Consider the following 11,890-nt stretch of genomic DNA (forward strand, 5'->3'; position numbering starts at 1 on the left):
GACTGCAGGATGAAATTAATCGGTATGAGGAGAAGACTCTGGTTGAGCTTGAGTGCTTGTTGAGTGAAATCCATGAAGAACTAGTCAACTGCACACATAGTAAGCATTCTTGGGAGGATAAGTGTTTGGATGCTCTCGTTCCATTAAACTGTCAATGCAAAGACAAACTGAAGGCTTGCTTACAAAAGGCATACAGAACTACAGTTTGCACGATTCTGGAAAAGGAAGAGCGAGAATGGAAAGAGGTAATATTTCTGTAACTTAAAACTGCCAACCAGAACAGGGATTTGAGAAGTCACTTGTACCTGTGCTCTCGCAGTGTAAAACAGCCAGGAGAATCCAACACTGGAGTTCATTGATAACAACAGCCCCGTAGAACTGTAAAAGAGGGCAGAATTTGACACTAGCAAGTGAAAAGGGAAAGGTGGGGTCTAGCTTTGCCACCTTCAGTCTTTACGGAAGAGAAAGCCCGGTTAGAAGTGTCACCCTTTAATGCAAAGTTTCATAAAGGAAGGAGATTACTCCACCAAATTTAGCAGTTTGTAATGATGAGCGGATAGTGATCGTGGATCATGTTACTCTTAATTATTTTTTCCTCCTCCTCATAGAAATAAAGATGAAAACAGTAAATCCTTGTTTGCAAATTATCTGTATTAGACCAGTTTGTCAGTTATTCAGTTCTGTCTCAGGAATAATAGTCTTGCTCAACTTCATTGTGGCTCTAAGAAATCCTTTTCAGTGTGCCTGCCCAAATGAGGAAAGACATCCTACCCTCTTCTAGCGGTGTTTGGGGCTAAGTAGGATCCTGTCCAAAAGCTTCTGTTTCTGTTGTTTTGGCAGTTTCTTCTTTTTGGAATGCTTATGCTTGTTTTAAGTTTTTTTATTATGGGGAACATCCCGCTGGAAATGCCATTGCCACACAGCATTTAGCAGCTGGGGAATTATCTAAGAATAGGACAGAGAAAGAAACTGTCTTGTTCTTCAAGGAAAGGCTTGGAAGGAAATGAGTTTGAGGTGATTTCTCATGACAATATTACCTGTTGGTGTGTTTGGTTTGTTTTTGGGTTTTTTTTGTGGTAATATATTTCTGTTCAGAAAGTGGTCCTTTAAAATTTTCTTTGTCCTGAGTTATTTTCATGACGGGGAAGAGAATCTGAAGGTGTTTTTCTATGCCTGATGCATGTTCTGTAACATGTGAATGTCTCTTGGTAAACTCTTCTTAATATGCCTTTGAACTTCAAAATGTTGGTTGGCTCCAGCCGCCATATATGGTGAGGCCTTTGGAACTTCTTAGGAATGTCCTCTCTTATGCTACCATAGCAACAGTCAACAAAGGAGTTACACTCTCCTAGACGACTTTCCTGTCCCTCTACTATTCGTGTTTGTGCAGAAACTCTGAGTGGGTCCGACCCCTTTTTCTGCTGGGTATGCCTCTTAAAAAAACAAGCTAGCTTCAATTATTCAAAGACAATGTGTATTTCTGTGATTTTAAGGGCTACTGACATTTCCAGACTCAAACCCAAGAGAGCCAGGTGCTGCTGTTGCTGTGAATTATGCTAAGTAAAACTTCTATATGCTAGATTCCACATTTTCCTCCTGATGTAAGCTGCAATCTACAGTTCTACTGCAGGTTTAAAGCACCTGTGTTACAATTACTAACGCCCCTTGGTGGCCAGGGTTGCCTGTTTTTATGTATAACAAGACTTTCAGATAGTGTGGAACACTTTTTTGCAATGCACTGGGTTTTCAGGAATTGTTTTTCCATTGTAGAAATATGAGGAGCTAGTGAGTAATATAAGTGAAGAAGCATATTCCTGTCTGCAGCGGGGTGAAGAAGAAACTGGGGACATGGCAAGACCTCCTGTGTACAGTGCTGGACACCGAGCAGAAGCACAAAGGAGACTAAGACGACAGCCACCCTTGTGGGAAACTGGAACGGACAAAGGTATTGCGTTTGGTTCTAATCTGGCAAACTATGTGTCATCAGATCAAGCGTGTTAGTAGCAGCCTTTAATAGTTGATCTTATTGTTGCCTCTGGTGCCAAGTTAGTTGATTAGTGACTATTTCGGTGAGAGAGGAAGATGCTGCTGTTCTGACCGTAGGGTTGGTTAATGTTGCATTAGTGAGTACTGTTAGAGTCACAAACTGCAAGAAATAGTACTGGTCCCCAGCTTATGGATGCAATGCTAGGCTTTGAGGGGTGATTTTATTAAGTGCTAGTAGCTTTCTGCTTTTTAAAGCTGTTTTTCAGGAGTAAAGCAGTAGCTGCCGTATCTGCTGCAGGTGTAAATGCTGTCTGGGGGCTGTGGACATGAACACGTATACCTTGGGTGTTGAACAGCTCAAACAAGCCAGTGCTGATCACGATGAGCAGGGTATTGCCTAAACTGTGTCTTGTAAAAGGATAATACTAAACCAGAGCTTTGAAGATCAAATTCTACTACTTGCTCTTGACATTACACAAGGTGTTCTGCATTCATGTAAAAGATACTGTTGTGTCAGGAATTATAGTTCACCTGGCACGGTAGTTTTTTCTGGTTCTTTTGATCAAGAATGTAGCTGAAAAATTTTGGATCCCCAGGTGATTTCTCTTTTTTTTTTTTTTTTTTCTTTCTTCCTTTCCCCTCATATGTCTTTTAGCATTGTAACTCTTCCCAAAGCTGTCACATGTTTCCAGCTTTGCCAAAGCACAGTGTAACTAGGGAAAAACTTCATGGGAGGCACAGAAATCTCTCTGGGGCTTTCTGTTTAGTTTGAGTTCTTACGCAACCGAAAAACATAAAGCAGGAAAACCCAAGAGAGTCTTTGGCTTTATGCGGATAGTGTGGTTTGAATTCCTTCAACACCAAAATAACAAGCCATCCATTAAACCCAGAACAATGCAAGCAGTGCCGCTCTTGGGTCTCTAGAGCTCCCTGTCCTGGCTGCAGAGAGCAGCCCTTGCTCTCCTGGAAGTAGCCCAGTCTTTGTGAATTTCCTAACTAGGCTTAGCCCCATGTGAGCCTTCCCAGCTGGGAGGGTCTCCTTCAGCTGACTCCAAAAGAGCCTGCTTGGCTGTGGTGTGGGTTGGTTTGTTTGGTTGGTTTTTTTTTTTTAATAATAATTAAAAAAATATAACCTACACATCTCATTGCTGGCTGAAGACTCAAATCATCCCTGATGGAAGTGCATTGCAGCTGTGAGGGCTCAACAACTTGATAGATGCTGCTGCACTCTTCTTTATCAGGGTTCCAGCCTCTTGTGATTATTTTATTTAGACTAATGTGTTATGTGCTTTCCAACAAGAGAAAGACTAAGTAAATCACTGGAAATAGTAAGGTAGGTCTTGATTCTTTTCTTGGTCTCATGGTTGATGTATAACATTTCGCAGTTATTGTTGCAGATCAAGAATGTACAAAAAGGATCCTTGGGTCTCAGGAAGACTTTTGCTGTGAACGCTGCTCCCAGGAGCTTGAAAAAAGAGAAGCTGTGTGCCAGGATTTGAAAAGAGAGTTGGAGATAGCCCGTGAACATCTTCAGCTTGCTGTGAAGGAATGTGAAGCTAAGTCACAGCAAATCCAAGGTTAGGTTTGTTAATCACTAAAGACAGCTTTGAATGGCTCTGCCTTGCTGGTTGCACGAGTCTCTTTCATCTGTTGCATCATTTTCGGTGGATGGGATGGGGAGGTGTGCATACTTAAAAAAAAACCCAAACAAACCCCAAAACCAAATAAACCCCCTACTCCAAAAAAACCCTGTGAACTGACCTTCTCCCCATCTCCCAAGAAACCCCCCTGTCTTCTTGGCTTGAAACATTACTTATCACTTCACTGGGTGTATCAGGAAAGGAACAGAGGAAAACTCAACACGTGGCCAGCATTCTTTGAGTATGTGTACACGTGGATCCCGTTGCCAGTGAGGGTTATCCAGATAATGCACGTGTGTGCTCATACACACATACTCATGTATATGAGTCAGGGAGTACTGTGCACATACTCATGCTTGCACAGTGGGAGTAAAAAGAGGATGGTGGCCCCAAGTATTGCTTATAGTAGTAGTAAGCCACTGACCACAGTTTTCTTGTACCTTCCTGCAGTTAATAATGGCTTGAAGCTGTAGTTTTGTTTTTCTGTCTCTTTTTGTACACCTTAAAGTAGGTTCTAAATAGGTTTTATTTAGTCTCTTTGCCTTTTAAATCAAGAGGTTCTTTTTCCTTTGCATCTCTTTGAAATGAGAAATACAGGGCACATGACTGAGGAAAGGTCTCTCAAATCTTTCCTATGTGATGACTGTCTCTACCATTGCTGAATAGGAAATATCCACTCTGGTTTTGGGAGAGTCACTGAAAGAAAGGCTTCTGCCTTTAGGTTGGAAATAAGGCTTTTCTGAAGCTATTTCTGATGGTGCAATTAACTTGCTTGAGATTTCTATATTGTAGAAGACTGCTTCTAGTTCATTAGTGCTCTTGTTTAATACACTGTGGGATAGTGTTGTTCTGTTGGGATTGCCTTCTCTTTGCTGTCCAACACCTTATTTTTGGTGTTCTCAATATCTGTATCCCCTTCTGTGGACAGACTGAGAGTACCTGGTGGTAAAACCCTTCCTGTGTCTTGGCCATCGGTTTACTTAATTGCAATGTTACCTGACTTGGTTTCAAAACCTGCATCTACTGTGGATGCTGTTGTGTCACGTGCATGTTTGTCCTTTCAGGATGATAGACTTTACCCTTTATTGATTTATTTAACTTGGTGGAAGTCTCTGGCCATAGAGACACATTTTTAGACACATTTTAGTAAAATCTGGGCTAAAAAGGATGGAAGTTTTTTTGGTATATCAAACGCCTCTGCTGTACTTGTAACGCCTCCTGTGGCTGGGTCAACCTTTGTGGACCTTACACATTTGCACTCAGAGGAAGTCATAATGAATCATCTGTGTCTGATAGTAACGAGAATCCCTTTTGTCTGTGTTCATTTGTGAGAGGATCTGTAGGAGGAATGCCTTCTCTGCTTCACTCCTGTGCTCAAGAACTTCTTTCCTACTTGAGCATACTGTAGCATGTGGAGCGCAGTTCCCATTCAGTTGGTATCTGAGGAACTCTATCCCCTTATTCAGCTGTATTGCAGTCAGTAGAGGTCTTTGTTTTAAGGAGCAGAACAAAGAGAATTATGTTTTCTCTGAAGAAAAACATGTTGGTGATTGAATAAGACGATCATTCTCCCTGCAGTGTTTTAATCAGTTGAAGCTGCACACAGTAGTGTTTAGGGAGCTTTTTTTTTCAGCCTTTCTGTAGAGCACAGCAGTAATTGGACTTGCTGAAGGTCCTGGTTCGGGAGAGGTCTTGAAGTGACTTCCAGGGGTCAGTAGCTGTAGGATTGTTTGAGCACACCTCAGTGCAAGGTCACCATGGTCACTGTAAGCAGGTTTGGCAAAATGGTCAGCCTGGAGAGAGCAGATGCAAGGTAGCAGGTTGTACCAAGTGACTACGTCGTCTTACTTGCCGAAGCTGGGGCTTGTGTGTGTAGTGGGTTTTGTTTTTTCTAGTGAAAAATCTCAGTTGCCTGCTCTAATAAATCTTGTGCCCGGTGAGGAGTAAAATGCTGTATATTTGTAAGGGAAAGGTTTTTGCCATCTTGCAGATGTGTGAGCAAAGCCAGGTGGGTGAGTTGCACAGATTTGCCTAATATTATTTCTGTACTCTTGCTGTGTGCAACTATGTAGTGTGTAAACTTGAATGTAGAGAAGTGATTTATGGTTCATTGCTTTTCTTAATAGAAAATGAGAAAGTTCTAGAAGCTCTGATTGCAGAAAACTCGGAGATGAAGGCTAAACTGAAAGACCTGGAAACACCACTAAGGTATTTTAAAAATATCAACAAGCTGATACTGGGTTTTTTTGTAAGATGTAAGCTGCTTTTCTTGTGCAGTGTGACTTACATGCATTTCAGGTCACTGGCAAAGGGAGGCGTCTCGAGACCTTGTGCATCCTGTGACCCTGTGAAAGGGCTGGAAGAAATGCGTGCTCAGTACATTAAAGCTGTGAGCAAGATTAAGTGTAAGTACTGGAGTCTTAGCTAGAAAGTGCAGAGAGCAAAATAATTTACTTTGTCTCCTCCTCCTCCTCCAGCCAACTTGCAGAGGAATCTGACAGCCATATTGTGTGAGGAATAAATTTTTCCTTGCTGGAGTGAATGTGAGAAATGGAATTGTCACCATAATCTTAGACAGGATTAACTGCTGTGCGTGAAGCCTCGTTATACCATCCTGTGTTGCACGGTATTCTGTCTTCTAAAGTTGTAAGGTGTGTTTTGAGAACTGATCTTGTTTCTCCAGCAAACAATCCACCCATCCTGCATCTGGCTCAGAGGGAGAATCTGCCTTTCTCTTGTGCTGTATCCTGCCTTCTGGTTTCACCAGCAACCCTTCTGGCTGGGGAGAGAGGGTTGAGTGCAGCAGGTCCCCAGTGCCAGCTGCACTGCCAGTGAAGAATTCCCAGAACTGTGTTTTACCAGGCAACGTTCCTCCCAAATCCCTGTGCCTGGTGTTCTCTCTTACTGCTGAAGATGCCGAATTAGACAGCTGAATTCCTGTCTGATGCTTCATATCAACCTGCTCTGGTCTTCAGTAGCATTTTAACCAGTAGGCAGCACTTGGCACAAGGGTTTGGGTAGAACGCTGCTGGCAGGTAAATCCAGGCCCTTGCTGACTTGCTCCATGGCTGCTAGACAATCCCAGTTTGTGGTGGTGGCTCTTTTTACTCCTCTGAGGGAAAACTGGTACTAATGGAGTGTGTTTGTAGGTGATATGCTTTGTTATATCCGTGAGAGTAAGGAGCGAGCGGCTGAAATTATCAAAGCGGAGGTTTTAAGAGAGCGCCAAGAAACGGCACGGAAAATGCGCAGATACTACTTGACGTGCCTTCAGCAACTTCTTACCGATAACGGGCAACATGAAGGGTAAGTTCAAACGTGTTCGGAAATCCCTGCTTTGAAGGAGGTGTGTAGGCGTTCAGCTGGTGTTTGTCAAACTTGGAGCAAACGGTGTCTGACCTGAAGCCTTGCAAGTGTGCTGGGATTGGCACGGAGTTGCTGCTGAGCAGTCTTGCATATCGCTCCTGCTAACATTACCTTGAAGCAAAATGCAGAGTCGAAAAGGAATCGTTCTTCAGCTCTAATATTAATTTTTTTCGTGTTCTGCAATTCTTGGCAGAGCTGAGAAGAAAATAATGAATGCTGCCAGTAAGCTTGCTACGATGGCTAAAGGGCTCGAAACGCCTCTTCAACGCCTTCCCCAAAGCAGATCTACTCGCTCAGGTATGTTGGGCTCTACAGTTGTTCTCTCCTTGGTCACATTGATTTAATGCACGTGGTAATGAATATGCAGATGGAAAGTTTATTTACTGTTTATTTATAAGCTTGCTCATGGAAATGGAAACATAAGCTGCTAATTTTGACAATGCTTACAATTCTTTATTGGGGGGAAAAAAAAAGCAAACCCAAAACTAGAAAACCCAAACACACTCCGAAGAACCTAGTTTTTCTTCCAGCGTTGACATTTCCTTCTATTAATCTACTTCCTTCCTTCCTCTCCTAGCTGGGCTGTTAAATCCTGATGTACCACCTGGAGCAGAGCACTCAAAAAGAGATCTCGTGCTTCGGACAAGGTCAAACCAGAAGGAAGGCAAAGCATGTGGCGAAAGCATGACGGAAAAACCCAGTGATGTTCAGAAACACGTACCACGTGACTTGAGACAGCAGTTTGATGCAATGCAGGCTGAAACGCACCATAGGCTTCATGGAACAGGAACTTTAAATATTCAGAGTGGGAATAATGCTAAAAATCTGGATGGTGCTTCAAGAGATGCTCTGTCAGAGTCTTATCCAAGTGAAGATGGAAGAAGAGAAAAATATGGCCCCATCGTAGATGGAGAAGGACTCTTGTGTGCTGCTGGTAATACAGCACATCAGGATGCTCTTCCATCTCCTTTTCAGGTAACGTTGGGAAATGCCCACGCACCCAGCTGTACACATGGCCATACAATCTCTGGGCCGACTCCTTGTATGTTTAAGAGCAAAAATGAAAGAACGGTCTTGAAAGAAGAAAAATATGTCCAGCCACGTGGAAAACGGAAAACTAAATCTAAAAGAAATCAGGGATTTGATTTTCAAGAAACTCCAGAAAGGGATGAAGGAAGCTGCACTGAAGGGAGTTCTGTGAATGGCAGCCTGCATCCGGATCTGCCTCCCTTGTATCCTGAACAAACCACCGGTACCAATATCCAAGCACAGGCTGCATACTGCAAAGCATTTCCTCACGTCAGCTCATCTCCCCCTGCAGATGACAGTGTTACTGCTTGGAGAGACCATAAGGGCGATGGCAAGGTTCTCCGCACAAAAAGCGGCGCGCGAGTTCCCAGGAGAGGCCACCTGGTAACTAACCCAGAGCACAGCTCGCTCCTCAGCTCTGACAGACCACGTCCTGCTGTCGCACAGCTCGCTTTATCGCCAGATCCAAATGTGGGAAAGTGCTGCAACAAATGCCTGGAAAACAAAGGTGTGGGATCCCTGGTCTCGATGGAAGGAAAAAGGATAACTTGATACTTGAATAAAAGTGTGAGGATTGGGGAAAACCTCTTCCATGGTGCCTCGCTGCTACACAGCTTGTGTTATGTGAGGAAATTCTGTGAAGTTACTTAAAATATTAATGCAGACATTTGTTTGCCTTTAACACTTTCATAATTGTTTATAGTGTATTATATACAAATTTATTAAAGGGAATCTATTTTTATATTGTTTAGCTTGCAGTGCAGTGTTTATCTAAGCCAAAGCTACTGTAACTTGTGGTAATGGTTTTTAAATGGTTATGAAAATTCCTTCACAGCTCCATGAGAGAGGCTTTAGGATTTGTTTGAAGTAAGTATTTTAACAGACTTTTCCATTTTGAAGGACCCCCTTTGAAGCCTCTGTGTGCATCCCCCTAATAAAAGCAAAAATTCTTGCATTTTTTCATTAAATTATTATGACAAATCAAATGTCAAGTACTCTTCCCTTTGGTACAGCAACAGAATCATAGAATCATGGACTGGTTTGGGTTGGAAGGGACCTTAAAGCCCATCCAGTTCCAACCCCCCTGCCATGGGCAGGGACACCTTCCACTAGACCAGGTTGCTCCAAGCCTCATCCAGCCTGGCCTTGGACACTTCCAGGGATGGGGCATCCACAGCTTCTCTGGGCAACCTGTCCCAGTGCCTCCCCACCCTCTCTATGAAGAACTTCTTCCTGATATCTAATCTAAACCTCCCCACTTTCAGTTTAAACCAGTTACCCCTTGTCCTGTCACTACAGGGCTCGTACTGGGCAGGAGAAAGGTATGAATTAGAATAACCATGTTTTACAGGTGTTGCTTGAATAGCATGGGTTATCAGTGGGAACTGCAGATAGTGTTCTTCCCGATGCCCAGGAAGCTTCTGTTTTAAAGGCCTGCTCACATTTTGAAGAGAATTCTGAAATGTATCTTTCTTTTCTGGATGTTTTGTTTTCCTTGGCGTGATTTGAACTTTCATTTTAGTGATCCTGCGAGGGGGAAAGGGTGTTTCGCTGATTGCTCACACAGTGTGTGATTAAATCATACTATCAGTTGCAGCAAGTATGGTTAGGGGCCAGCAATTCCCATCAATGGGATGATGGAAGACATAAAGAAAAAGGTTTTGCTTTCTGTTATTCTGATGTTGGTGATGAAAAGGACTGAATAATCTCTCCAGGATGATTCTCTCAACAGGCCTTTTGTATGCAGAAACAGATGCAGTTGCTCTGAGGATGCTCATTTGGTCTCTTGGAGTCATCTAGTCTGAGACTCTCCAGTTTTAAGAGGAAAAGAGTACAAGATTCACCAGAAAGCTTCTGAAGAAAGACACATTTAACTCCCGTTACCAACTGTCCTGCCTGTTTATATTTCAGGCCAAGTGGCAGGGCAGAAAGCGTTGCAGCTCTCGATATGCAGGACTGGTGTGTGACTCCATGCTCTTGGGTAATCTAATGAGAGACTTGTGAATTTCGTGGTGGCTTTTAATGTTGTCCATAAATCCAACCCCACTTCCCCTTCAGTGAAGGTTGGGGCCTGTCATCGTCGGTGGGAGCGAACTGAGGCCGCAAGAGACCGCTTGTGCCTAAACAAACATGGGCAGTAGTTAAATGCAAGGGCCCGGTTCTGAATTCTTAGCTGAGGAAATAGCTGTGGCCTTGTCTCCAGGGGAAAGTTTTTACCACTTGTCCTCTGAGCCCCATGTGGTGGCGTGGTTTGGGTTTTTTTTTTTAACTATGACTGGCTTTTTTTTTTTTTTTGGTTAGCTTAAACATTTTCCCAAATTGCACAAGGTAAAAAACCCCAACCCGTTTATTCCCACGCGAGAGGTACTTGTGCAAGTGTTTAAACCAATATGTGAGATTAATTCCTTCCTTGGGCTAGTCTGGAAGCCTTCCCCCAGCTGCAGAAAGCCTGCTTCTGTAAAGGTAAACGTGCAATTGCCCCGTAGGACATCCCTGACCATTTGGCCACGGCTGAGGACCAGTCGTCTTGCTTTAATGATCCTAGTCCTGCCAAAGCTTTGAACAGTTGATGATTTCCACATGTTTGATTTAGGAACCGGGATCCCACACTGATGAGGAAGGATCTGCTGAGTTACCCACGGCTCTGGAGGAAGCCAAGGATGCAGCAGATCCCAGATAGAGTGAGGAAATCCGGGGAGCTCTCTTCAGCAGGCTCTGTATCCTGTGAGAAAAGCTTCTCCTGGGGGTGTCCTCCCTCTCTTACAGAGCAGGAAGATGTGCAGATGGGGCAAAAGAGGGAGGGAGAAAGAAATCTTCCCAATCCCAGCTAGTAAAAGGGTTGGAGGATGGACATTAGGTGCCCAAGGTGATTTGGCTGGTGTTTCAGTTGTATCTCATCACAGTACGGGGCACCTTCAGTGACCAAAATCATGACGTGTGTGAGAAGGTGGATGTGGGCAGAGGCTCAGTTAAATCCTTGCTCACCTCGTGTTTGTTGTGTGTCTTGTTGCACTGACAACTCCAGAGAGCTCCAGAGCTGCCGAGGGGGATCTTAAAAGTTTTCCTTAATGAGAATCAACTGTGGAGGCCTGGAGGGATGATCCATACCCAAACAGCAGCAATCGTTCCCTGGTGAGTAAAGTTTGAGGAACAAGGAGATACTTAGCCCAAGGATCAACAACAACTAGTCAAAAGCATTCCTCAGCCCTCCTCCTAACGTCAGTAGGAAAGAATGAAGCAATAACAGGCTAGCATAGGGGGTGGCAACTCCTGAAATTGGAAAGCCGACACCAGTCGGAAAGGGGGATGTGGTGTCGCAATACATGTGGTTGGACTTGTGTAGCCGAGCCAAGATTGTAGCAGAGCCACTAAACGAGTCTCTTCAAATAAGTTTCCCGTGTATTTTCACCCGCTAGGTTACACTGCTGAAAACGTACCTGTTTTATTCCAGAATTAATTTATTCCACCTGCTGGGATGTCTCTGACTGAGATGGTTCATTGTTTTGCTACGGAGCCCGGTCTGATTGCCTTCTGGTGATGTTGCAGTTCAGCACTATAGAGCTTAAATGTTGTACAGCCTTGCTCCACCCCCATCCCCAAAGTTGAACACAGCGGTACTCTTCTCCTTGCTGTGTTTTTGTTCGTTATGTTTTTGCAGCTGATTTGTCTTGCAGGTATATGTCAGTACATTCCTAAAAAAAAATGTGTCACTCTACTTCATACTAAAATATCGACCTATGTTATTTCCAGGATGACTTTTACATGTTATCTTTAAATGGTGATTAAAATGTATATATTTATGTCCATCTTAAGCACAATTAACTACATAAAAGATGTTTAAGATGTTTATATGATGACAGAGCAGGAAT

General features: G+C 43.4%; 1 protein-coding gene across 1 annotated transcript in view; it reads left to right on the forward strand.

Moving 5' to 3' along the window:
• The window catches only part of CEP152 (centrosomal protein 152kDa), a gene marked incomplete at its 5' end in the record, with an annotated part of 21,322 nt that extends 12,749 nt beyond the window's left edge, over window positions 1-8,573 (forward strand). Inside the window, 8 exon segments of the mRNA XM_010160490.1 lie at window positions 1-245; window positions 1,771-1,945; window positions 3,384-3,563; window positions 5,753-5,834; window positions 5,925-6,031; window positions 6,776-6,932; window positions 7,186-7,289; window positions 7,570-8,573. The exon segment at window positions 1-245 is cut by the window's left edge and continues 15 nt beyond it. Coding sequence (XP_010158792.1) covers window positions 1-245; window positions 1,771-1,945; window positions 3,384-3,563; window positions 5,753-5,834; window positions 5,925-6,031; window positions 6,776-6,932; window positions 7,186-7,289; window positions 7,570-8,573 — 2,054 coding nt within the window.
• Window positions 8,574-11,890: the final 3,317 nt, after the last annotated feature.

The sequence above is a fragment of the Eurypyga helias genome, unplaced genomic scaffold, assembly GCF_000690775.1.
Source record: "Eurypyga helias isolate BGI_N326 unplaced genomic scaffold, ASM69077v1 scaffold34751, whole genome shotgun sequence".
NCBI lineage: Eukaryota > Metazoa > Chordata > Aves > Eurypygiformes > Eurypygidae > Eurypyga > Eurypyga helias.